Source organism: Camelina sativa, chromosome 1 (genome assembly GCF_000633955.1).
Source record: "Camelina sativa cultivar DH55 chromosome 1, Cs, whole genome shotgun sequence".
Lineage (NCBI taxonomy): Eukaryota > Viridiplantae > Streptophyta > Magnoliopsida > Brassicales > Brassicaceae > Camelina > Camelina sativa.
Genome location: NC_025685.1, coordinates 5,174,641 through 5,201,233, shown reverse-complemented (window position 1 = coordinate 5,201,233; position 26,593 = coordinate 5,174,641). Strand labels below are relative to the sequence as shown.

At 36.6% G+C, this 26,593-nt stretch overlaps 7 protein-coding genes across 9 annotated transcripts in view; 6 read left to right on the top strand and 1 right to left on the bottom strand.

Annotated features, from left to right (window-relative positions):
• LOC104776921 (transcription repressor MYB6-like) lies at positions 1,775 to 2,993 on the top strand. The gene is made up of 2 exons (XM_010501098.2): positions 1,775 to 1,961; positions 2,119 to 2,993. Exons 1-2 carry the CDS (start codon positions 1,799 to 1,801, stop codon positions 2,844 to 2,846), a joined length of 891 nt encoding a protein of 296 aa, XP_010499400.1. The 5' UTR covers positions 1,775 to 1,798; the 3' UTR covers positions 2,847 to 2,993.
• LOC104776915 (DNA-3-methyladenine glycosylase 1-like) lies at positions 4,266 to 5,776 on the top strand. The gene is made up of 3 exons (XM_010501086.2): positions 4,266 to 4,840; positions 5,086 to 5,143; positions 5,247 to 5,776. The coding sequence occupies exons 1-3, from the start codon at positions 4,444 to 4,446 to the stop codon at positions 5,731 to 5,733; spliced, it is 942 nt and encodes a 313-aa protein (XP_010499388.1). The 5' UTR covers positions 4,266 to 4,443; the 3' UTR covers positions 5,734 to 5,776.
• Positions 7,057 to 9,192, bottom strand: LOC104776905 (aspartic proteinase nepenthesin-2-like). The gene is made up of 2 exons (XM_010501074.2): positions 8,584 to 9,192; positions 7,057 to 8,002 (listed from the first exon to the last, which is right to left on the bottom strand). The coding sequence occupies exons 1-2, from the start codon at positions 9,183 to 9,185 to the stop codon at positions 7,186 to 7,188; spliced, it is 1,419 nt and encodes a 472-aa protein (XP_010499376.1). The 5' UTR covers positions 9,186 to 9,192; the 3' UTR covers positions 7,057 to 7,185.
• Positions 14,621 to 17,726, top strand: LOC104776884 (serine/threonine-protein kinase AGC1-5-like). 2 transcript variants are annotated; one of them, XM_010501052.2, is made up of 4 exons: positions 14,621 to 14,962; positions 15,565 to 15,637; positions 15,742 to 16,665; positions 16,739 to 17,726. In XM_010501052.2, exons 3-4 carry the CDS (start codon positions 15,797 to 15,799, stop codon positions 17,607 to 17,609), a joined length of 1,740 nt encoding a protein of 579 aa, XP_010499354.1. In that variant the 5' UTR covers positions 14,621 to 14,962; positions 15,565 to 15,637; positions 15,742 to 15,796; the 3' UTR covers positions 17,610 to 17,726. The 2 variants fall into 2 exon arrangements, with proteins under 2 accessions (XP_010499354.1, XP_010499345.1); XM_010501043.2 differs by lacking the exon at positions 14,621 to 14,962 and adding an exon at positions 15,152 to 15,439.
• LOC104776896 (uncharacterized membrane protein YuiD) lies at positions 17,781 to 19,111 on the top strand. The gene is made up of 5 exons (XM_010501062.1): positions 17,781 to 18,046; positions 18,127 to 18,261; positions 18,349 to 18,386; positions 18,467 to 18,533; positions 18,760 to 19,111. Exons 1-5 carry the CDS (start codon positions 17,882 to 17,884, stop codon positions 18,997 to 18,999), a joined length of 645 nt encoding a protein of 214 aa, XP_010499364.1. The 5' UTR covers positions 17,781 to 17,881; the 3' UTR covers positions 19,000 to 19,111.
• Positions 19,167 to 23,485, top strand: LOC104776865 (zinc finger CCCH domain-containing protein 37). 2 transcript variants are annotated; one of them, XM_010501015.2, is made up of 12 exons: positions 19,167 to 19,718; positions 20,483 to 20,730; positions 21,124 to 21,180; positions 21,268 to 21,339; positions 21,453 to 21,509; positions 21,621 to 21,818; positions 21,992 to 22,038; positions 22,136 to 22,182; positions 22,282 to 22,400; positions 22,486 to 22,539; positions 22,631 to 22,771; positions 23,255 to 23,485. In XM_010501015.2, the coding sequence occupies exons 1-12, from the start codon at positions 19,328 to 19,330 to the stop codon at positions 23,402 to 23,404; spliced, it is 1,581 nt and encodes a 526-aa protein (XP_010499317.1). In that variant the 5' UTR covers positions 19,167 to 19,327; the 3' UTR covers positions 23,405 to 23,485. The 2 variants fall into 2 exon arrangements, with proteins under 2 accessions (XP_010499317.1, XP_010499333.1); XM_010501031.2 differs by having other exon boundaries at positions 19,168 to 19,718; positions 22,001 to 22,038.
• Positions 24,493 to 26,593, top strand: part of LOC104776850 (CTP synthase-like) — a 4,124-nt gene continuing 2,023 nt past the window's right edge. Inside the window, exons 1-12 of the mRNA XM_010500994.2 lie at positions 24,493 to 24,573; positions 24,709 to 24,851; positions 25,025 to 25,104; positions 25,192 to 25,278; positions 25,355 to 25,405; positions 25,503 to 25,620; positions 25,699 to 25,755; positions 25,858 to 25,922; positions 26,009 to 26,092; positions 26,184 to 26,234; positions 26,353 to 26,415; positions 26,531 to 26,577. Of these exons, the coding sequence (XP_010499296.1) occupies positions 24,734 to 24,851; positions 25,025 to 25,104; positions 25,192 to 25,278; positions 25,355 to 25,405; positions 25,503 to 25,620; positions 25,699 to 25,755; positions 25,858 to 25,922; positions 26,009 to 26,092; positions 26,184 to 26,234; positions 26,353 to 26,415; positions 26,531 to 26,577 (821 nt within the window). The 5' untranslated portion in view covers positions 24,493 to 24,573; positions 24,709 to 24,733. The remainder of the gene's footprint in view (positions 24,574 to 24,708; positions 24,852 to 25,024; positions 25,105 to 25,191; positions 25,279 to 25,354; positions 25,406 to 25,502; positions 25,621 to 25,698; positions 25,756 to 25,857; positions 25,923 to 26,008; positions 26,093 to 26,183; positions 26,235 to 26,352; positions 26,416 to 26,530; positions 26,578 to 26,593) is intronic.

Sequence of the window (26,593 nt, the reverse complement as noted above, 5' to 3'; positions counted from 1 at the left end):
TTGCCACGTTGATGAATGTAAATTCAACTAAACATTTGGTCGTAAATAAAATAAAAAATATTGAAACAAGAAACATAACACCCAGAAAAGAGCTTCTTTGCTACTACTTCTACAATTGCTAAATCACATACGTGTCTTGGACAATAACTCATGAATCATGATTACCCAATTATTATAAGATTTAGAAAATGAATTGTGCGCATCATTCTGACTTCATGATGTCAAATTAATACCAGAATGGCCCAACTATTGCCTCTTTTTTCTATAATTTTAGATTTTTATAGATAATATATAAAGATTACCTAGTGGTCTATTCCATCAGTTTACCCATGGTTAGGGTTTATCAATAAAGCAAATATTTTATAATAAGGAAAAAGGACTGAAAGAGAGGACTACGTTATATTAATGGAAAACCAAAACAAGTGTCTAGTTAAAATATTTGTAGCTTCATCTAGACAAAGATTTTTTACATTATACGGTAATTAACAGCGACGGCTTTATATTATTTATGTTAATTAACCGCTTTCTCCCCACCCATTGATTAGTTTATTCTTACGTTTAACTTGACGGGTTCAAATAAACGTTGCGTCGTAGAACTATATCTACACTAAGCTTGACGCGTACGTGGCTTACTTAAGCAGAAAATGTTATTCGGAAGGTTTATGGAATGATTCAAGTTTCTAGTTGTTGAGATTAGGTCGGAATTTTTATGCATTCGTGATCCCTACTTTACCTCTAATTTTAACTAATGTGTTAGTAAATGAAACGTATGTACGGGGTAGTAATATTATTTGTGATTCCCATAATATCCAAACTCACTTGCAAAGATATAGTCTCCCCTCATGACGATCAAATTAACTAACCGGTTGGGACTAGTTATCTTATGTTTTTGTTCATATTGGTTTCCACGATACAACCTCCTCGAATCCTATAAAGGGTTGGGTTCGCCCTGGACTGAGATCCGAGTACTCCGATTTGCTATATATGTTGCAATCATATAGATATAAATTTTAAAGGAAAATACTTGATTTGTCCATAGTCTCCGAATATTATAGCTTGCGTTTAGACTAGAGTCATATGTAATATATAAATGAAAAAAAAAAATTACGCTATGTCGAAGTTTACATGGTAAAAGAGTGGGATAAAACTTAATCAAAATATAAAATAAAAGTAATTACGATCATCTAGTTGACGACTCTAGTACTGCATTTTAACCATACACATGTTATATAGGTTAATGAAGTGAAGGGGCAACGCTCGTATAAGTGATCCTTTATTTTGTTATATAGCATTTATGCGTATTTATATATTGTTTACAAAGAAGCGTGAAAGGTCTGAAACCCAACGAGTCATTCATCTAAAATAACGTAATATATCATGATCCCATGACAATAACTTGTGTGTTTATTCTAGTACTATTTTTCTTACCAATGTTCCGAAGTATTTTGAAGTCCAGTAGACAACAATTTAATGAGTGTCCGTTAAAGCATACTATAGAAGATCATTAAAACCATTGCATTAAACTAAACTGATAATTACAGGAAGCAAGCATGCAAATGTATGGCAATAACGAAAATCACAAGTTAACTAGATACATAGATGATTTTGTTAAGGAAAGTGACGTGAACAACCATTGTCTCTAATCAGGCTTCCGTTTGAAGACACAGAGAAAAAAGAGAAACAACACAAGTTTGGTTATTCATATAGATTAATTATCCAAGGAAGAAATTAGTACTAATGTGGGTTAATCAATTAAATAATGAACACCAAGAGACTCTGTATATATAAAATTACGAAGATGAGAGAGAAATGGGAAATGAAAAGAGATGATATGGGACATCGATGCTGCGGGAAACACAAAGTGAAAAGAGGGCTCTGGTCTCCAGAGGAAGACGAGAAGCTTCTTCGTTATATCACCACTCATGGGCATCCTAGTTGGAGTTCCGTTCCAAAGCTAGCCGGTTTTGTATCTTCTATCTCCAACTCTTTTTACTATTTTTTGTTCATATATTTGTGAGAAATTCAAAACTAATTAGCAATGAGTGAACTAGCCTATGTGGCTATGTTCTTTTTTTATATATACTTTTGCTAACAGTATGTATATATGTGTGTAAATAGGGTTGCAAAGATGTGGGAAGAGTTGTAGATTAAGGTGGATAAACTATCTGAGGCCTGATCTGAAGAGAGGCTCGATTAACGAAGAGGAAGAGCAAATCATAATCGATGTCCATCGAATTCTTGGTAACAAATGGGCTCAGATTGCAAAGCACTTACCTGGACGCACTGATAATGAAGTCAAGAACTTTTGGAACTCATGCATTAAGAAGAAACTTCTTTCTCAAGGCTTAGACCCTTCTACGCATAATCTTATGCCTTCACATAAAAGATCTTCTTCTTCCTCTTCTTCTAATAGTAATATTTCCAAGTCAAAAAAGACGACGTCCATCATGAAGAACCCTACTGATCTTGATCAAACAACCACTGCTTTTTCAATCACAAACATCAATCCTCCCACGACCACTAAACCAAACAGACTTAAATCTCCTGTTCGGACTTTAATCCCTTCTCAAACCATGATCCCTATCAACGATACCATGTCAAGTCTTTTGGATGATGAGAATATGATTCCTAACTGGTCAAATGTTGATGAAATGGCGATCCACCACGAAGCTCCGATGTTGCCGGGTGATAAGTCAGTAGTAGGAGTTGATGATGATGATCTCAACATGGATGTTTTGTTTAATACTCCTTCTTCTTCTGCTTTTGATCCTGATTTTGCTACCATTTTCTCCTCTGCAATGTCTATCGATTTCAACCCCTTGGATGATCTTGGCTGGACCTTTTAGCTTAATTACACTATATTTTTCATTTTCTCAAGTGTATATATAAGTATATGAATAATTGCCCCTTTCTCCTTTTCACTAGTTTTGAAAAGCTGAGAGTTTTTCCAAATCAGTGTATCATTTTTCCCCTCATTAATGTAAAGAGTAGACTTTCGTTAGTTTTCACGTAAGTAAGGGCTTTTTTTGGCTTCAGCATCATTGTTTTATACTTGCGCAGCATCAAGTGGGCTAAATATGTTGAAAAATATGGTGTTAAGATAGCCCAATAGAGGCCCAATATATTCAATCAATAAAGTTCTTGCGTCGTTCGCCTATGATTGACGACGAGACTATACGGCGATATTCCTTCCGTTTATTGGTACGGAAATAATAATGCTAGTTTTTAATGAAACTTCGTGGGAAGAGCAACGGCAAAGAGGGAACATGTTACATTGCCACATTCTTTTGATTAAATTGCGGACTTAACACTTGTACATGAATATATGAACAGGTGTTGAAAATGTCAGTTATATTAATCACAAAACGGCAATCCAATTATTACGTTCCGATCCGCGCGCGTTAGAAATATTGATTGAACTGAAACAAAACGGATGACGCAAACATAATAATCTCATCTATATTTAAATCATTGAGCAGCAACACGAAGACGACACCGAGGCACAGTAGATCGAGAATAAAGGATATGTATTAAAGTAGTGTTTGTTATAATTACAGTATTGGTAATGATAATGGATAGAGAGGATAAATGGTATCACATGGTCTGTCTCTTACCTTATCTCCTTCATCGTAAACACTTTGATTACTTAGGTTTTGGTCCTTTTTTGAAATTCATCCCAATTTCTCCAAAAATTGCGTTCCATAAAAAAAAAATTGTGCATGAAGAGAAAATTATGTATGACAAAAGCAAAAGATGCGCGAAAGTTAACCGATCCGGTGACATACAATTGAACAAACACACTTTAATTAATGTTTAATTAATTATTTGTTGACTAATGAAGTATTGATTATTCTTGTAAATTAAACTGCTTTTGTAAATAGTATGATTTTTATGTGTGTGTGTGTGAGACAAAAATTATAAAAGAAAATATCACAAGATATATAGGGACAACAACTGAAAATTTTAAAATATCAGAAGATAATTAGGAAAGCAGCCTAAAATAATACAAGAAAGAATATCGAAGTACCAAAAGAAAAGTAAACACAAATAGTTAGGGAAAGACTTAAAAGGTCACATGGGATGATTTGGTGGCATCTTTGCATCAAATCCTCTGCACATGCTCTGCCTCTCTTCTCTTTTCTATATTCCTTCTCTCTCTTTTTTTTGTTATTACTTGTTGAACTAATCCAATAATATCCACACGGTTTTAGTTTTAGAATAATGTTCACTTTGTAATTAAGAATGTTTACATATCGCCCTTACACATCACTACTTTTCAACTTTCTCTGCCTCTCACAGTTATATATACGTACACAATCACTTCTCTTCTCTACTTCATCACCATTGATCGTTATCTCAACCATTCTCTCTCTTCCTCTTTACTAATACAGCTTCCATCATCCATCACCATTATATCTTAAGAATTAATATAATTAAGAGAATATGAGCAATACGGAGGCAATAAGTTTGGCCAAAAGAGGAATGTTGCCGCCAAGTAATTGCAATCGTCTAATGGACCGCTCTGAGTCCCTCAAGAGGGACAGTGTGATGAGCAATAATGGTGCAGCCAAAACGAGAGGAAGCTTAGAGCGCAAGAAATCAAAGAGTTTTAAGGAAGGAGAGAGCTATTCTTCCTGGCTCATAACGGAGGCTCCTGGAAGTATAGCTGCCGTGAGGAGGGAGCAAGTGGCGGCACAACAAGCCCTAAGGAAACTAAAGATTGCTCATTACGGCAGATCCAAATCAACCATTAATTTTACTTCTTCTAAAGTCGTCCCTCTTCTTAACCCTAACCCTAACCCTCATCCTCAGAGGTGCAGCTTCCTCACCCCCACTTCTGGTATAAACCTATTTATCTCTTTGTTACTTTTTTCTGTGTGTGTTTCTCTTCAACATCTGATTTTACTATAAGTTTCAATTCAAAATCAGTTACTCAAAATCAATTGGTAATAATGTCTAAATTAGCTCATGACTCATATAGGATTATTATAGTACTTTTGAAGTTTTTTTTTTTGGTTTAACTTTAATATAGGTTCATCTTAATTTATATTATAGTTTTTAACAGATTCTTTTGGTTATCTTCAGATCCTATTTACGTGGCCTACCATGATGAAGAATGGGGAGTTCCAGTTCATGATGACAAGTGCGTACATAACACTTCTTTCCATATATGTAAAAAGGGTAATTGATATTTCATTTAATTCTCGTCAAATAGTAAATTAAATATCTTTAATTCTTTATTTCAGGATGTTGTTCGAACTGCTGACCCTCAGCGGGGCACAAGTAGGCTCCGACTGGACTTCAACCTTAAGAAAACGCCAAGACTACAGGAAGGCGTTTATGGAGTTTGAGGCGGAAGCGGTTGCCAAACTCACCGAGAAAGAGATGAGTGCAATAAGCATCGAATACAAATTAGAGATGAGCAAAGTGAGAGGTGTTGTGGAGAACGCTACAAAGATCGTAGAGATCAAGAAAGCGTTCGGGTCACTAGGGAAGTACCTTTGGGGATTTGTGAACCACAAGCCTATCTCCACAAACTACAAGATTGGACACAAAATTCCGGTTAAGACATCGAAGTCTGAGAGCATCAGCAAAGACATGGTTCGTCGAGGCTTCCGGTTTGTTGGTCCAACTGTGGTTCACTCATTCATGCAAGCCGCTGGTCTTACTAACGACCACTTGCTCACTTGCTGTCGCCACAATCCTTGCAATATCCTCGCAAACAATCCCTAATTATTTAAATTTTAGTTTAATTGAAAGCGTTGTTTTTATTTAACTTTCGAGTGCAAAATATAGGTGTAGGAAAAAAGATATTGCGGGTTTTTTTTTTTTTTTTTTTAAAAAAAATTTGGCTATGTAAGATAAGCCTCGTTTGATTATTTTCTGTTGTGTGAGGTTTTTTAAAATCACATGTATAAGGTTTTTTTGATGTATGTGTGGTGTGACAAATTGAAATAGTAATTGATTTTCATTGGATTTATCTATTGTATAAAAGTTCTATAACGTCAATATTAGACGTTCAAGAATGGTCTAACGCCTAGCAAATTGAACTGACATTAAGCAAAAATCGATCGGTAGTTTGTTAATTGTATCCTTATATATGCTTAATTGGTGTAAAATTGTATACATAATGTTATATAACTTTTCAGGATACTGGTGAAAAGGATTAAAACATAATTAATTGAACATCTAAGACCAAAAGCCATTTAACCTTTCCACTAATCAATTTTAAACATATTAGACCAAAATTTAACTTGCCAGATGATTTTGGCCGCCTAAACGACCGGATGGAAAAATTGAGCATCTTCTTGGTTCCCATACGTATTATTATCATCATTTGATGGTCTATGATATTTTATTCACATTTGTACTATTGAAAGAAGAGTAAGTAGTGATTGATTCTCGTAGAAGCAAATGTCATGATGATGCAGCATGTGATGCTTCTCTGTCACCAATTATGATTGGATCATTTTAGTGGATGCCATGATGGGATTTGGTCATTGGGTATGTGACTATGTGTTTCCCCCCATCCCCCAAATTTAACTTATTTTCTACAATTCCCACTCTTTTATAGTTTTATTCATTTCACAAGTTCCAACAACAACGCTCCTTCTTCACTCTATATGTTTATTCAATCTATATTTTCCTTTTAGTAGGTTTTAATTTTTGGTGTGTTGAAGATGATGTGATCTTTAAGCAAGGATGGGTTACTTTTGGTACAAAACAGAGTACTCTACAAGCGTTACTAATGTTCCATAAGTGACAGAGTGGAAAAAATGAAAAGAGACATATGCTCTGTGAAGAGAGCGCATGAGATCATACATACAACGATGCATAAGATTCCTATTGTCAGAAACAGCCTTGTCTTGTCAGAGTGTAAAACTTATCAGGAATGGACTTCTGAGCCCAATCTTATTACAATTAAACCCATTTTATCTGCTCTGGGTACAGCCCTTTTAACGGTATAAGTATGCCTTATCTTCTAAAGGCCCAATGATGACAAGTTTTGTAAAGGATGATGAAATCTAATCTAAATGATTTACAAGGAGATCAAGATGAACAAAAGTGCCAAATATTGCAATTTTTACAACAAACATGTTTTTATTACATTCACTAACAAAACAATATGTAGTATATTCCAATTAATCAAAAGTATAATTAACACAAGAGAGATGGACAAGACAGCTACGTGCAAGAAGAGGGAGCAAAAGACAAAGTTGAGGCCTTAAGATCAAACTCCCACAAATAATTCTGCTGCATTATATTCCCAACCACATTAGTCGCCGGCGTTCCCGCCGACATAAACCCTAAACACTTGACTCCAGGCGCAGCATCTACTAGGTAGCTTTTACGATGCGGCTCAAAACGTGCACCACCCTTCATATGAAACGTCAGTTGCGGTAGCTTGCTCTCGTTGAACCCGGCCTTGGAACTAAAACAATACTCAATCGGTACTCCTTCTGGTTTGACTCTTTTCAACTCAACAAGGTAACGTGCGAGCCCTGTAACCACCGGTTTATACGCGGCTTCAGACAATAACGTGAGGCTAGTTCCTGAGTCCAAGATAGTCCCACCACCGGCTGTTGCGTCCCACACTTTCGCGGGGATATTGAGCATGTCGTCTCCGAGGGAGATTCCTATGACGTTGATCGCGTAGAAGGGTGGAATGACACTAAGATCAAGCGGGGTGGTTCGTCCGGGGGCGTTTTTGGTGGCAGAGGAGGAAGAGCCAAAGATGAGATAATTAGAGACGTTTTTGTGTGAGAGATGATCAACGAGGCAGTAAGAGAATTTGGCACCGAAGAGACTAGTGGCTGTGGAAGTGAAGGAGAAATCACTATAGGCTAAACCAAGAACCCCATCAGCTCCGGTAAAGCTCTGTCCACTAAAGGAGCTACTGCAACCGATGAGGAGACCGTGGAGTCTAGCCTTACGACCACTAGTTAGACCAACAGTGATTGTCTCTTTTGCGAATACACCTTGTGCCGACCCTTCCGCATATCTATTCCAAAACCCATCAATTTAATGTTAAATACAAAATGCAGAAACTCAGATCATTAACAATTTTTGCATTAGGTTAACCTGTCGTAAGAGAGGTTTGAAAATTTATGTATGCACAAACGTCAAACCTAACTCACAAGTCACAATAAGTGACATTTATGTATAGTGCTGAATTGTAGCTCAACTCACATTTAATTTCACCCTCCCTTACATACACTTGCATCTAATCTATGCCACCCCCAAGAGTTCTCTAAATATAAACATATGTGATGAGAAGAGACAATGATATAGTGACAAGAGATAGTGAGATAGAGATAGAGATAGAGAGAGAGAGAGAGAGAGAGAGAGGTCCCTCTTCCCTTCTCCTCTCTCATTGATTGACCACCAAACTTTGTATCTAAAATATCTTGTCTCAAACACAAACAATTCCTTAAACAGCTATTTGTTCCTCCATTAAAATGTCTGTAAATTCCACCATCACCATCACTACAAATTCCAATAATCAAACCTACTTAATCACATTTGACTCTGTATTTAAATAATGCAAAAAAAAACATTACGAAATTGAGAAAAGTGTGTTACCTGTAATCGTAGGAGCAAGGAGTTGAAGGAGTGGGACAAGTAGAAAGTGAGAAAAGATTCATCAAATCAACTTTACAAGTCTGAGTAGAGCATCCAACTGTTCTAAAACTCTTAGACTCTTCAGCTCTAAACACTCTACGATTCTCAGCTTTACCTTTGCCTCTCCCACGGTACCTACAATTCACCCAAGTGAGCTCGCTCCCTGTATCAACCACCACTCTGAACTTCTTTGCCGGAGTACCGACCCTTATCTCCGTGAAGTACTGCGCCGTTCTGTAATCAATCCCTGATCCCAGAGGCATTTTAACTCCTCCTTTGTACATACGCTTCTGAGATATCAAACTGTGACGCTTATGGTCGGCGCCGGTAATGTCCTCAATGCGGCTGAGAGGATTTGGCCAGAGAGTCTCTCGGTGCGCTAATTCGAGCCGCACCGACGTGTCTTTAGTGGAATCTACGGCGGCGATTAGGAGGAGCATCGTCGTGGTGATGAGACAGGAGAGCACTAGGCTCTTCTTGTTTCTCTGCATTTTTTTTTCTTTTCGTCTTCTTGTTTTTGCCCCTTTTGGGTTCTGTTTCCAAAACAGAGTATTTATATACATTGATGAAACGCTTCTGTCTCTCTCTTCCTATTTTATTTATTTTATAATTATCAGTTAGTGTAAGGGGAAGTTACTCGTTTAGATTTGAATAGAGTATTAAATACTTTAAATGTTATGTAGTATTTGCTGTATTAGATAAAATTTTATCAAGTTAAGTATTAGTATTAGACTGTGATTTGTAAAATGTTATTTAAAATTTTAACAAATCAAAGTTATTGGATTCATATTTTTATAAAATCATTAAAAGTTTTGTGTTATTCAATTAAAACAAAAAAAATCAAGTATTGTGAATAAATTTAAGGAAGGGTATTGGTTTGTGATTTGAATAGAGTTTTAAATACTTTAAATATTATGTAGAATCTGTTGTTATTAGATAAAAATATTTTATTAAACTCTTGCTAAAGTTTAATGTTATTTGTTTGTGATTTGTAAAAGTTAATTTAAAATCTTAATAAATCTAGGTTATTAAATTCAGACCTTTATAATGTTATTAAGAGTTTTGTGTTATTCAATTAAAATAAAAAAACTAGAATTGTTAATGAATTCAATTATTATATTATTGGTTCTTGATTATATATTTTATTCACAAAATAAAATCATGAAAAATATCATAAAAATACAAAAATCGTATAAAACGTTTTACAAGATTTTAGAAAACTAATCAACAAAATTACATAATAATCTTTAGCAATTTTTAAAAGTCTTTCACCAAATTAAGGGCTTTAAATACTAGTAACCATTTAGGACAAAATTAGTGTTTACTTAAAGACGAAACGGGACATGTCCACGTTTGTATTTCCCACGTACAAGCTTTATGGTGATTTGTTCATAAACGCCTAGACAGAACAGTATTAAAACCAAAACACTTCTTAATTTGTTTTATTAATCTAAATACTATTCAAAAAGAATAAAATGGACTAGTATTACTATAAGTCTATTAGATTTTCAACACGTAAATGTTTAGAGAACATAGTTTCACATTTTTTTCTTCGTGGTCTTTTTAATTAGTTCATTCAACAAGAAAACAAAAGTAAACCTTTTGAAATGTAGCTAAATGGTCAACAATGACAGATATTGTGAGATCTATTCTCAAATTATTGAGTTTCTCACTTATTTTTTTGACGATTAATGTTTACTATGTTGGATCCTCCTCCAATAATTTTTGGTACAATTCGAAACTAAAGTTTCATTTACACAATGTTCTTCTTAGTTTTGTTTTAGAAAAAAATAATAATAAGATGAATGCATTTAATAAGCAGTAACAAAATTAGAGTTTGCATGATCTAAATTCCAAAAAGTGAAGTCGGTTATTTTTTTTAACTTAATTCTGACCACTAGGAAGAAACCGAAGGTATGCTAACGTATTCAAGAAGGGTGATGAAACTCTTACATCATAAATTATTTTATAACAAAAAGAAAAACACAAAATACGTTTCATATGATTGAGAGGGTTAGGTATAATATTATATATGTAATGGATGAATTGTACGGGGAGAGGCCAAAGAGAGTCAAAGTCACCATGGGGCGAGAGTAAAGATGTATAGCTGTCATATTCTCATTGGCTGTCTTTTGCACCGTTGGATTCTTGTAGAATTTCTTAGTTTTTTTTTTTTTTCATTTATATTCGTCGGTTCAAATTTAAAACTAAAAAAACTGTATTATGGAGGAGATAGAGAGACACAAAACATGACATAATGTGTAGTATTTTTTATCGGAGTATATCCGAATCGAAAGAGATGCGTGCACACTGTGTTGCGTTAAACTCCAATCCAAGCTACGCTGGCCTCATCTCAAAAAAGTCTAAACAGTTTAAAATCAAATACTATCGTATATTGGTAGTGTCACCGCTTGATACTGTGTATATACAGATTGAACAAACAGTGAAATGTTATTGTCTTTTTTTGGTAAAAAATGGCTTGTTATTTTATTCCTAGGTGTAATATATAGTTAGTATCACCGAACCTTTTAATTTAAGATTATAAACTAATTAAAAGTAATAAAACTATAGATAGATAGTAGAATATCCTAACTGCTCGAGAAATATGAAACGAACGACAAAGACAGTGGATGATGAAAGGGAGATTAATTCAAACTGCCAGTTTGCACTTTGCACACAATAATGTTATACGATTAAAACAATCTTAAGGTGACGACAAATGAAAAATATTATAACAACCCTAAGGAGACTTCATGGACGCCTCATTGCTACTTCCTTCCCTTATCTCCTTAACTCATTAATATATCAATTTACATAGCAAATTACCAAATTCATAATGTTCGATAAGCGACAGGTTATGTAGCTCAGTAGCGTAGACTACTGCATGACGGCGTTATATATATATTTTTTCCATCCGTCATAATAAGTCGACAGTGTTGAATAATACAGGGAGGTGTATTGACTATTTATTTGGTTTAATCACGGGTCTTTTCGGTGATTTGAATAAAATTAAATGTTGGTAACACCAACAAGTTACAAGGCTTTTGCCGATTCAGTGAATTATATATTCAAGCACAGACATGTATAGACAACAAATTAAAATGAATACATAATATAGCTAATATTTGAAACTGTTTTATTTTATTGTGAGAAGAACAAGTAATTGTATCGAGAAGATGATGATAAAAGGATAAAGGCATGAAAGGCCGGTGTTGATTGATTCTCTGCCGCAAGTATAGAAAAAAAACGACTTATACCATAATAATTACAAGCAAGTAGCCACATGACGATATTTATTTTGTGCGCTAGTCATTTATAACCATTTGTATGATAAACGTGAATACGAATAGGCCAGGCAAAGAAAACATGAAGACAGATATGCTATTTAAACCAAATTGAATTTTTCTTTCTAAAATAAAGAAAATATATTCATTTTTTGTTATTAGGATCATAGAAGAGGGTAAGTAATATCGTCGTCGTTGGTGTGGATGTACTCTACTATGATATTGGTTGGTTAAACTAAAAGACTAAACAAGTAACAATCTGTGATATCACCAAACGCCTCATTGTTGCCAACGATTTGTTGGGAGTTGGGACCCCACGTATGTCAAACAACTCACCCCTAGCGATGTAGCAATGGGCCAAACCGTTGCGGTTTGTATCCAATATGATTTGGTCCGCCAATCACGGATCGGTCCACACTAAAGTATAGAAGAAAAAAGAGTGGTTTAATTTGGACGGATGGGCCATTACAAACTTAATCTTAAACAAGCTGAATCAGGTTTGCGAGTAGTTGTTACGCAGTCAATCATTTTGTAACCGCATATATACAGTAATAGATAAGAGTTATATAAAACCAGCTTTTATAGCTAGATCTTGAAGAAGACAAAACAAAAGAGTCATCAATACCATTCTTTTGACATGAAATCACTTGATTAGTATATATATTTGCTAGACTAACTTAAATAATACTGCATTGTTGGTTTATAATTATACATGTATGTGTACAAACACACGTCAAAAAAAGAACGACCGTATTTATACTTGCACCTTCGTTAAGTAAGTGGTGTAGACATAGACCGTATGGTACAAGGAAAGGAGGAGAGATGGTGTGTAATGTTATCATGACATCATCCATATGCCCCGCCATTGCTTAATTTCCAGATCATCTATCTTATAATTGGTTTTTGTATTTATCCCATAATTGATTTCTTTTTGTATTCATCTGTTTGACATATCCCTTATATATTAAAAGAAAATCATTTTGGAGAAAAATCTGATCTGTCATTGTGAGAAAGCTCTATAGCCATTTATTATTTATTAGTATTCCATAAAATTACATAAAACTGCCACTGACTATATATATATATATATATATATATATATTTTGTCAATTGCCACTGCTCTTCAATTTATTTATATACACAATATTTTGCTCCTATAAATTCTAAAATTGATGAATATTATTCAATAATTGATAAATTATATATTTTCAAAATTAAATTAATTTCACTATGTATTGTAATATAATAATATGACTATATTATGAGATGTAAAAAAAATATATATTTAAAATCAGATTTTCAGAAATATAAATAATGTTACCTTTCTAATAATTTTATAAAGCTCTAATAGTGAAAGAATCGAAGATCATTTGAAACTGACTTAATGTTTATTCTTTTGCTAAAAACAATAACTATATTTGCCCAAAAGAACATATGATCACCAATTGAAATGACATGGATATATAATTTAATTTGGATAACTATGTAGTTAAACATTATATATAAATATGTAGTTATAGTGATTTTACAGAAATCTTAAAATTTAAAAAATCCAGTTCAATAAAAAGGAAAACAAGTAATAATATTATACAAATAGCTAAGATATATAGGGATCTAATGACCAATAAAAATTTATTAAATCCAGTGATATAATATTGTAACTAAGACCAATTATATAAGGGATTTAATGACCAATTATAGTCTTCCCCCTCACAAAACAANCCCCACGAAACAATTTATAATTTTATATCTCCATCAATTACAAGCACAAATATTACTTTAAAAAACTAAAAATATCCAAATTAATAGAATTCTCCATAATAAAATACCTTCTGGTATCTCATATAGAAAATACTTTATATCCCATTTTCTTTTTTTCCCTTCTTTTACTATATTATTTTCATGAAATTGTCATTAATATAAGTATGGAATATTACATTCAATAATTGAAAGAAATCTATATTATTAATTGGGGAATACACTTAAGGGTTTAAAAAAAAATCATATCAAATATCGATGTCACTAAACTGACCCAATTTACATATTAGAAAGAAAAAAAACATGAAACAACAGATTTATTATATTTTAGGAAATCGTTCAAATTATTTCAATAATAATCAGGTTATGAGAATTTTTGCGTGGGTATATTCATGTATGACAAAAAACGGGACGAGAATTTTCAAAACAAGAATTCAAGCAGAACATATGCGGACGTACTATTTACTCATGTAAATTACGAGGAATGAGTTTTTTTGGGTAAAAAAAAAATAAACGTTGCAATCAGACATATTAGACCGGTTTGATAGCTTGACAATTATGTTTTTTTAATAATTTATGAAAAATAACTCCGCACGTACGTGCGGGTCCGAACCTAGTACAACAAATGAACAAACACAACTAACAGAATTCAGAAAAAAAGAGAACTTTTGCATTTAAAATGAAGATATTAAATAATAAGATTATAATTTTACTCTAAAAGAAGCAAACAGAACTATATATGCTTAAGCTACTTATTCTAGTTGTGTAATTTGTGGTTATTTGATTATCTTCTCTATTCCCAACCTTTATTCATTATATTGTTAGATAAACACCTAGCAATGCAAATTCTGCTCATACAAATCTATTAGAAAAGAGAACGTATGCATTTTGTTTCTTTTTTTCACAAAATAAAAGAAAAAACTATTTTCTCAGAAAGAAGAGCATAGTGCAGATTAAGATGGGGCTAAATTTTGCACGGGTTTATGATAAATCTAGCTGAAATGGGCTTTAATAAAGAAGCCCATGAATCGTAAATAACCAAAATTCGAGTTTCCTTGTAAATTTCTCCGGTTGGTCTCTCCCGTGTTTCTGGGTCGCTGCTTTGATTCGTCGGCGATGGAATCGGAGAGGAAAGACAAATACTTTGCAACTCCTTTGACTTGGTATCTCGGAGTCATGCTTCATTTTCGAAAAAACGTTGCTAACGGTTCGAACCCACTACCTTGGACGCCGTCGAGAACAATTCAATTGGAAACATCACTTTCTTCTCCGTTGGTCAGAAGAAGAGGAGAGACCAGGTTAGCTATGACTGTAACTAAGCTCCTGTTAGCAATGTCTGGCTGCATTTGGTTGACATATGTCTTCTGTCGATGAACCAAATTAGGTAAAAATGGTTAATTTAGACAAAAAGAAAAAAAAATGGAATTAGGGAGAGAGAGAGAGAGAGAGAGAGAGAGAGAGAGAGAGAGAGAGAGAGAGAGGAATAAACGGCAATGTATGCGTAAGAGGGATGAGAGGCTAAGAAAGTTTCCCTCTCTCCATCTCTTTTGCATCTCCTCTTGTATCTCCTCCTTTGAAAATGTTCTCTCTCTCTGCTTTTCCAGGTTGAGATACTATTAAGGGGATTTTTATACGTTTACAAAGACAGGACATTTCAAGTCCCTCTTTCTTCATTTCTGGATTTGGAATCTTGGAACATTTTAACTTGTTTTTGTCTTTGTTTTAGAGTTTGATATTTGCATTATGGGAAATACATACTCTTATCTCTAAACATGGTTCGCATTCTTGATTTTTCGTAACCTGTTTCAAGATTTTCACTTTTTTTTCTCGTTTCTCTGACGCATTACAATCTCTTTTACTTTTTTTTGTATGTGTGTTGTTCCTTGCTTTCTGGTGGCAGTTTCTTCGGTTTGACATGGTTTGATTCTCCTCAGCTTGTCTTTTGTATCAGCAAGGAAGCGTGATCATCTCAGGTAAAACGGAATTTTAATGTTTCCCACGCATTTTTGCTGTTGTTGTCTTCATGTTACATAGCAACAATGCATCTTTAAGGTGATTTTCTTTGATGATTTCGTAGGTGAGCTACTTTATTATAACCGAAGAACCATCATCAACCTGGAGACGTTCTGAAAATGGACTTAGCTTCCAAGAAGAACACAGCTAATGTCGGCTCCAAGGAGATTGAACCAAACGTAAAACCTAAGTCGCCTCGTGCAAACCTCTCTCCATTTTCACTTAAACTAGGAGACAATGTTCCCAGGAACCCTCATTTAGATCCCAAGAAGATGGATCCTCTTGTCAAACATCAACCAGCAAAGTCTCATGAACCTCCTCCCACTGCAACGAGAGCTGCCAACAACGAGGGTGATTTAAAGCATAATACCTATTCGAGCGATGGTGATAGCTTACCTATGCGGAAGAATCCTCTTAAAAATCTTCATTATGATCCCAAGAAGATTGTTCCTTTAACCACCCCTGAGATACAATCACCAAGCGGCAGAAATCATCACCACCCTAGGACCAAGTCCCCAGACAACAAGAGAGCCCCTAGAAATAATGCCGACTATACCTATGGTGATAACTCGGTCGGTCCATCAGCTACACTTTTCAAGCCTCACACGGGAGGGGACGTCAGATGGGATGCCATTAACTCAGTCGCTTCAAGAGGTCCTCAAATAGGTCTTGACAATTTCAGGCTTCTGAAACGTCTAGGGTATGGGGACATAGGCAGCGTTTATCTTGCGGACCTGCGAGGGACAAATGCAGTTTTTGCGATGAAGGTGATGGATAAGGCCTCCTTGGCTAGCAGAAACAAGTTACTGAGGGCTCAGACCGAAAGAGAAATCCTATCTTTGCTTGATCATCCTTTCTTACCGACACTCTATTCTTACTTTGAGACCGATAAATTTTACTGTCTGGTCATGGAGTTCTGCAGCGGCGGAAATCTCCATTCTCTCAGACAGAAGCAGCCCAGCAGGCGTTTCACAGAAGAAGCAGCGAGGTTAGAAAAAAAACATTCAATTTATTTGGCGTTGGAGCTTACATATTATCTTCTCTGATGAGTTTGTTGACAGGTTCTACGCGTCTGAAGTGCTATTGGCTTTGGAATATCTACACATGCTGGGGATTGTGTACAGAGACTTAAAGCCAGAGAACATCCTTGTTCGAGATGAAGGCCACATAATGCTCTCTGACTTCGACCTTTCCCTCCGTTGCACTTTTAATCCAACCCTCGTTAAGTCTTCCTCAGTCTGCAGCGGGGGAGGTGCTATCCTCAACGAGGAGTTTGCCGTCAATGGCTGCATGCATCCATCTGCCTTTCTTCCCCGCCTCCTCCCTTCCAAGAAAACCCGTAAAGCCAAATCCGACTCTGGCCTTGGTGGCCTCTCTATGCCAGAGCTCATGGCAGAGCCAACAGATGTGCGGTCAATGTCCTTTGTGGGCACACACGAGTACCTTGCTCCAGAAATCATACGTGGCGAAGGACATGGCAGTGCCGTGGACTGGTGGACATTTGGGATCTTCCTCTATGAGCTTCTCCATGGGACCACCCCGTTCAAGGGGCAGGGAAACAGAGCCACGCTGCACAACGTGGTGGGTCAGCCACTGAAGTTCCCGGATAGCCCGCATGTGAGCTCAGCGGCACGTGATCTCATCCGTGGACTTCTAGTGAAGGATCCTCACAGAAGGATTGCTTACACGCGGGGAGCCACAGAGATAAAGCAACACCCTTTCTTTGAAGGAGTGAATTGGGCTCTGGTGCGCAGTGCTTCCCCTCCTCACATTCCTGATCCTGTTGACTTGGGACCATACACTGCCTCTAAAGGGAAGGCCAAGAACCATGGAGTTGGTGATCATGGTAACTCAATTAAGCCTGAGCCTCTGGTCACCTGTGCTGCTGGTCCAACCGATGATACGGCATATATAGATTTCGAATACTTTTAGACTAAAAAACTTCACAAGCTGAAAAGTTCTATGTGTTTTTTTTGTTCATATTCTTAATTTTTGACCAATACAAATTGTGATTTATAAACAAGAACAAATGACTTGGTTTAAGAGACATGAGTTTTTACTAAAAGGGTGAAAGCATATTTTGTTTGTAAGACAACACTCTTGTCGACATAATAGAGCCATTGGTTCCCAATATCTCGCTGCCCCTTTCTTATCGTCATCCGTACAAAATAACTCTCAAGTTCCTTCCTTTTCACTAGGCAGAGATGTTGAAGCACTGTTTTGTGTCTCATAACGCCGCCAGTGATCTCTATTTCCCTTTCTCCAACTCCAGATTCAACCCTGCAAGCTGCCGAAAGAAGCCACCTCGTCTCACCTCCTGCGTTGTCAATGTTGGATTCCAAGATATCGCTGAGGTCATCCACAACAAGGTTTCACCTTTTTTTCTCTTCTTTCATTCCTTGGGAGGGTCATTCGTCACTTAGGCTTTTTTGATTTCACCGGCGTGAAGGTACTCATAGCTGCTGGGACTTCCGCTGCGATTGGGCAGCTTTCAAAGCCCTTCACTTCTGTGGTTTTGTATGGGAAAAAATTGGACTTTAGAAGTGTCTTTCAAGCTGGAGGTTTCCCTTCAACACATTCATCTGTAAGCTCTTCTCTTTCTTTCTCTTTTCCTCTAATAACCGTGTTTGTTTATATCTCTGACATTGTGACTTGATTCCTGAGAAATTAGTCTGTTGTGGCTGCAGCAACTGCAATTGCTTTTGAAAGGTGCTTAGCTTGAAAACCTTTCTTTTCTCAATTCCCCCAAATATATATTCATTATGTAATCTCCTATGGTGTGGTTTCAGGGGGTTTGCTGATTCCATCTTTGGTCTAACTGTGGTTTATGCTAGCCTTATCATGTATGATGCCCAGGTAATGTTCCCCTTTTCCCCAAAATTCGAACTTGCATTACACAAGTAGCTAGGATGATCTCTAAAGAAATGCTGAGGCTGGCTGGCTTTTGGATTGAAGTCTCAGTACACCTATTGTATCTATAGATCTTGGCTGGTTCTCCTCAGTATTCATGCTTTAGTTATTGCTTGTATAGGATATGAGTTAATAATGTCTCATATCTCATATTTGATTGGTACCATCACAGGGGGTGAGGAGAGAAGTTGGGAAACATGCGAAAGTGTTGAACAAACTAACAGCAAATGCTAGTAGAAGTGAAGTGATGAGTTTAAAGGGGAACAAATCTAACAAGGTTTTACAAGCAGACGAGATCAGTGAGGAAGTTGTTCCACCATTGAAAGAATCAATAGGACACACTGAAGTTGAAGTCATAGCAGGGGCTTTGTTCGGTTTCTTAGTTACCTTCAGTGTTTATTCCCTTCTGTAAAAAAAAAAAAAAAAGCTCCAAACTTTTATAAACTAAATATTATTTTTGTGTGTTGTTTGATAAGAAAGAAAGAGAGAGAATTTAATAATGTGGAAATTGCAATTAAACAGAATCAGTGGTAATGTCAAAATCAGTTTTGATGGATGATGGATCTGAGAGAATTGTTCTGTTTTCGTTGGTTGTTTTAGCGTTCGTTTGCTTAGACTTGGAACAATAAAAAGTAGAGAAACAAACAAACCCCACAAACACACAACACACAATAGAGTTTGACACCAAAAAGTACAAAGCTTTCCTTTAGGGTTTCTCTTTTTTTTTTCCTTCCAATCGAATGGCACATCGTCAATTGTATAGCTACGCTCTTCATCAACCTTCCCACGCTGCTGCTGCCTCTGCCGTATCTCCAGCTCCTCCGCCGCAACCGCCAATTACTGCTCTTTCCTCTCTCTACGGTTCCTCCTCTGCTGACCATTATTATCCAGATACCACGTTTCGTTTCTTAGCTCGTGACGGATCCGAAGCTTTGAGCAACTACAATTCAGGGACTCTTGCATCGTCTTCCGCTATGTATCACCATCTGCCTAACACGACGGCATCGCATTTGGCGTATCCGCAACTGCTTCAGCATCAGGAAGCTTCTTCTTGGCCGCCTGGTGTCGAGGTTCCAGGTGCTGCTTCTGCCGTCGAGCCTCTTCCTCCTGGTGTCAAACGCACCTCTGAAGGTACTACTATGCTCTTCTTTTTGTTTTGTTTTCCTTACTATTCTGAGATCTGCATCATTTTCTTATTTATTGCTTGGGAAAACTATGCCGTATAATTTGGAAATTTAAAGACTTTAGCTTTTCCCTTTTCTCTGCTCATCGTGATTCTAGTCCTGGTCATAGCGGAGACTTTAGGTCTCTTCAATTGCAGCATAAAAAACACAGCTTTAATGATGGTCTCTACTCTCTAGCTTGGTATTTTTTAGGAGAGATCTTACTTTACATTTGCACAAGCACATTTATTGTTGGGTTGTATTCATTTGTGCTTTCTCGTTAGCTAGAATTGAGGTTTCATTGGTCTGGCCAGCTGCTTTGTTTTGTGTTTGGACATTAAGTTAGAATCGCAAGTATTCAGATCGAATTACATCCCTAAACTGTATTCTATATAGCTTATTGTAGTGTTCTTATTTAAGTCTTTGTTGCTTTAGAAGTAGCTGAAGACTATTGTTTTTAAACTTGACCTCAATGTTTTGAGTTGAACACCTTAGTGATTATGCAGTATTAATTGATGCACTCTATGGGTTTCAGTAGACTTTAAGAAATGATTGTGTGTAAACCATAATTTCTTACTGGAAGTTTAACTAAAGATACAATTGATGCTATATTTTGGTTTCTGCTGTAATTATCTGCTACATTTATTACCCCAAATTTATTTTCAAATTATACTTATACTCAGTACATATATTCTCATTTCGTTGTATATTATTGTTTATTATGTAATCTAGCGCTCTACTATCCGACTCTGTTGGGTGCCCATAATACAATTGGTCAAACCGAAGCTTGGTATACTACAGACTATTTTACCAAGCGCCCTAAGTTGGAGAGTACGAGCCATTTGCCTGTATATCCACAGAGGGCAGGGGAGAAGGATTGTACCCACTATATGCAAACAAGAACATGTAAATTTGGAGATAGCTGCAAGTTTGATCATCCTATTTGGGTTCCTGAGGGCGGAATCCCAGATTGGAAAGAGGTGATCGTTTACTACTATCTAAGTATTTCTTATGCCCTCATATGATATTTACATTATTATGGTAACGTTTTTCTATATTCTGTTATGAACTTATATGTTTTATACTGCGGGAGTTTGTGCCTAATTACTTTTTATTTTTAACTATATACTATATTGTTTTTGCTTGGTCTCGGAGGGCTTAGATCTACTACATTATCATGAAAGTATAGACATGACATATGGTAGCTTGATTGTGAGTCAACACTTGAGCTTTTGCGACCATGTTTGTTATCCTTGCTCTTCCCGTTGTCAGATCATTCCTTGAATTGGAAGAGACAACATACTCATTTTCTTGGCATTCCATGATAAAATTGATATGATTGTTTTTGCTTATGAATATCCTTTTTCATTCAGGCACCAGTTGTACCAAATGAAGAGTACCCTGAGAGACCAGGAGAACCAGATTGTCCTGTAAGCTGCTCGTGAGAACTTTTCGAGCTATATTATTTCTGTTTTGCCTGAGGATCTGATTATTTTTTTCTATTTACTGCTGTCCAGTACTATATAAAAACACAACGCTGCAAATATGCTTCAAGGTGCAAGTTTAATCATCCGAGAGCTGAGGCTGCAGTAAGTGACTTTTCCATTTTGCACATAAAATCTAGTCCTTGTAATATGTGCTGGTTTAGTTTTTTCTTGGGTTGTGCATGCACATAAAAGCATTATGCTCTTATATATTTCAGGCTAGTGTTGAGAATCAAGATGTGTTGCCTGAGAGGCCTTCTGAACCTATGTGCACAGTAAGATACACACATAATAGACTCGTTAATACATATCCGCTTTTTGTAAATTCCCTTACAGATGAAACTGATTTTGATTAGTAATTTGGCAATGTTTCGTTTCTGCATCAGTTCTACATGAAGACTGGAAAATGTAAATTTGGTTTAACATGCAAGTTCCACCATCCAAAGGATATCCAGCTGCCATCATCTAGTCAAGGTAATGGTAGCAGTGAGGTGTTAACCAGTGATCCTGATGCCACAAACAATCCGCATGTCACATTTACCCCAGCGTTGTATCACAACTCGAAAGGACTACCTGTTAGACCGGTAATGAATACATCAATTTGCCTTAAGACTGATCTATTATCTTATAGGCACAATTGGTGAACTTTTTAGTGTCTTATAGGCACTATACTTAGAACTGATGAAGATGGTTTGTGAGCATTATGTGCTGGCATGTTCTGAGATCTGAGAATGAAGTTTCACTAACTAGACTGTAGCTTTTGCAGGGGGAAGCGGACTGTCCATTCTATCTCAAAACTGGAAGGTGAATATCTGTTGTACAATACTAGTTCGTTGGTTACAACCTTGCTAATAAAACTGTGACATTAACGTTCTAACTGGTTTCCCGTTTCCACAATCAGCTGCAAGTATGGCGCCACTTGTCGCTACAATCACCCTGAGAGGACTGGTTTGTGATCATATCAATATTTGTCGTTCTTAGAGGCTTTAACGTATCACTTTCATCTATTAATTCTTGTGATGTGCAATGTTTTGATTTTGTGCACAGCATTCATCCCCCAAGCTGCTGGGATAAACTATTCTCTACTTTCGTCGAACGCTGCGAATTTAAACCTTGGGATGGTTACACCAGCTACCTCCCTCTATCAGACTTTGTCTCAACCCACGGTAAATGCCTTATATTCATGTTGTACGAAGTATTCAAAAGCTCCTCCTAAGTTGCTAGAGGTTTACAAAGTTGAGCTTGGTGCAGCTTGGAGCGGTTTCAGCAACTTATCCCCAAAGACCTGGACAATCAGAATGTGACGTGGGTATTCTTGTTTCTTTTTGAGAAAGTTGAGCTGTGCTTCTACATATCTGTTGGACTTAACAAAAAGTCTTGTTCTCCAATATTACAGTACTACATGAAGACAGGGGAGTGCAAGTTTGGAGAGAGATGCAGGTTCCATCACCCAGCAGATAGGTTAAATGCAACGGCCAAACAAGCTTCTCAACAACCGAATGTAAAGCTGAGCCTTGCAGGGTATCCCAGAAGAGAGGTACCTACAAGTACAAAGTGGTATCGTTAGAAGCGTGCATGTTATGAGTTTGTGTGCTAATGCCATAGAATNAAGTTGCTAGAGGTTGACAAAGTTGAGCTTGTTGCAGCTTGGAGCGCCTTCAGCAACTTATCCCCAAAGACCTGGACAATCAGAATGTGACGTGGGTATTCTTGTTTCTTTTTGAGATAGTTGAGCTGTGCTTCTACATATCTGTTGGACTTACCAAAAAGTCTTGTTCTCCAATATTACAGTACTACATGAAGACAGGGGAGTGCGAGTTTGGAGAGAGATGCAGGTTCCATCACCCAGCAGATAGGTTAAGTGCAACGACCAAACAAGCTTCTCAACCACCGAATGTAAAGCTGAGCCTTGCAGGGTATCCCAGAAGAGAGGTACCTACCAGTACAAAGTGGTATCATTAAAAGCGTGCATGTTATGAGTTTGGGTGCTAATGCCATAGAATTAAAAAAACTGTTGCAGGGTGCGCTTAATTGCCCTTATTACATGAAGACAGGGACTTGCAAATACGGGGCAACATGCAAGTTTGACCATCCTCCTCCGGGTGAGGTGATGGCTAAGACCACTTCAGAAGCTGATGCTGCTGGAGCAACAACAGACACTACTCAATGAGTATCCCAGCTTTGTGTAAGATAAGATGATTTTGTGTTCAGGCTGATTGTGTTGTAATCTTAGTTTACTTTGTATGTTCTTTATCTGTTTCGTTTCAAAATGCTTCTCCCCCCTCTCTGGGTTCTCCATATCATCCTAAAACGAAAAGAAAAGCTTGAGCGAGTATTCTTTAGTGAGTAGAAAATTCCCATCTTATTATTTTGCTCAGTTGAGCTAATAAAGTCAAAGGTGTTCCACTACTGTTTTATCAATGATTCAATACTTTAACCGGATTGATCCTCCGTTGATTTGGTCCCCTTGGTAAATGCCGTTTCCCTTGTGATTTTTGTTGATGGCAATTATCAGTAAACTCCAACCAATCACCCCAGTAAGATGAATCAATACGTATCAACAGGATGTGACAGTTTGACAGAGAGCCAGTGCATGTAACATGCTTCTTCAGCAAGAAACACGTCGGTGCTAACTGCTAAACCAAAAGGTGGGGTCCTAAAGTCTGTTCTTGTAAGTTGAAGAAGAGGACATGAAACAGAGGCGAAGGAGGAATACAAGGACTCCTTTGACTGCACAAGTTTTTGTTCCTTTGATGAAACATGTGAACACCTCTATTAATGATATAACGACAAATCATGAAGGTGTGTCAAAAGGAGGAAGTAAGACTCAAAAGTTTGATACCTTTCCCTTGTCTTTCTTTTCAACTTTTTTTTTTTTATTTTAATTTGGATCATTTTAAATTGTGGGGGTAAAAAAAATATGTGACACTATCCAAAACGCTCTTTTTGGGCCTATCTTACCAAAATTATGCAACCTTCCACAAAACAAACACGACTGTCTGTCATCTCAGAAACCCTAAATTTTTAATTTTAATCTTTTAATCTTAAGACTCTGTGAAGAAAACAAAAGACTAAAGTGAATAACAGTAAAATAAAAGTGACCGTATTGAAATGTTAAATGTACAGTTAGTCAATCAAACCCTATTTTTGTTAATGTGCAAAAATAAATAAATAAATATTGTTGATGTTGAGATATCCCAAAATAATAATATTAAACTAATATAATTGGTTTAATTTTGGGTTTAAATAAGAGTGAGAGAGGGTCTCGCACTCGCAGGTTATAAGCTTAGCCGCCGCCTTGAAAAAAAATCCTGAAGGCCAAATTTTGTTGGAGCAAAGGTAGAATTCGTTAATTTCTTCTTCTCACCTTCCTTGATTTTTTTTTGACTCAGACCCTTTAATCTTCTCTTTGTTGGCAAGAGACATCTCGTTTCAAAGTCTCATCTTTGCTTTACCGTGTTCTCGATGATTCAGGTGAAGAAGCAGAGACAAAACGAATATGAAGTACGTTTTGGTGACAGGAGGAGTGGTGAGTGGTCTTGGCAAAGGTGTAACTGCTAGTAGCATTGGACTTCTCCTTCAAGCATGTGGTCTTCGTGTCACTTCCATCAAAATTGGTTAGATTCTTGTAATTTGTTTTCACCACTTTTGATTGCATGTAACACGCTGTATTTTTATTCTTCCCCGACCAAGAATCCGGCGAAAAAGGACACCTTTTGTTGTGTAACGACTTGTATTGTGCATTTATGAATCCTTTTTTCAACAGTTACATTTTCTTATTGTTATGCAGATCCTTATCTTAACACTGATGCTGGAACAATGTCTCCGTTTGAGCATGGAGAAGTATTTGTATTGGATGATGGTGGTGAGGTATGTCATTTTGTGTTTATGTCCTGGATTTTTTTTATTATCTCAATCAATGCCCCTCAAACTAATAGCACTGTGACCCCCTTTCAGGTGGACCTTGACCTTGGAAACTATGAACGGTTTTTAGACAGTACATTGACCCGTGACAACAATATAACAACTGGAAAGATTTACCAGGTATATCTAATATCTACCTCAGTAGTTATCTCTTGTTAGAACAAGTTTACAAATTTCTGTGCCCTCATTTTTGCAGTCAGTCATTGACAAGGAAAGGAAGGGGGACTACCTAGGAAGAACTGTACAGGTTCATTACATTCTGTTCTTTTGCTCTTTACTTGACTTCCTCTCGTTCTCATTTGGTTGAGTGTTTTGAACAAAGCTTTTAATTTTCTGTTTTTAAGGTGGTTCCTCATATTACTGATGCAATCCAAGATTGGATTGAGCGTGTTGCTAATGTTCCTGTTGATGGGAAGGAAGGTCCTCCTGATGTCTGTGTCATCGAATTAGGCGGGACTATAGGTACTGTTTGTTGGCTTATATAACCTTTTCTGACAATTGTTCGCAAGAGTGGCTTTTATTCATTTATGTTCTGTACAGGTGATATTGAATCTATGCCCTTTATTGAGGCCCTTGGTCAATTCTCGTATAAAGTTGGTGAGTGGTGCTCAAATTTATATTAACTTTTGAAGTTTCAGTAATTTTATTAGGCTATTATTACTTATCAGCTCCGTCACTGCATCTGTCTTTTGTTCTTAGGACCTGGTAATTTCTGCTTGGTTCATGTCAGCCTTGTGCCTGTTCTCAGTGTTGTTGGTGAACAGGTAATTTGCCTATATAATTGATATCTTCCATGGATGTTCTATTGTATTAGTTTCTAACAACTACGCTATGAACATCTGTATTGCAGAAGACTAAGCCAACCCAGCATAGTGTGCGAGGACTCAGGAGCCTTGGTTTGACACCAAATATCCTAGCATGTCGCAGCACAAAGGTAATCGGAGCTCCAATATTTTCATGTGCTTTAAGTGTTGATGTTAGCTATGGATTTTGTTTTTAACCTATCAGTTCTTGTTTTGTAACAGGCACTTGAAGAAAATGTCAAGACAAAACTATCTCAATTTTGCCATGTGCCGGTATATATTGTTGAATTTCTGGTTTTTATTTGCTCTTCTTAGATTACGGAGGTCAGATCTCTCATTAAAAGACCCCTGTCCGAATAAACATTCTGTCTGCTTTTCTATGGTTTCTTAGGAAGTGAATATTGTAACGCTCTATGATGTTCCAAACATTTGGCATGTTCCGCTGATGTTAAGGGTAAGCACATTTCTCTTGAATAGTTTCTTACTGTACTTACGAAAGCAAATGAGCTTGTTACCATGCTGGATTTGTTTTTCTTATCATTCTTTTGGTGTTAACTTCTCTAAAATAGGATCAAAAGGCTCATGAAGCGATCTTAAAAGAGTTGCACCTTCTTAGGTTTGTCTCTGAACAA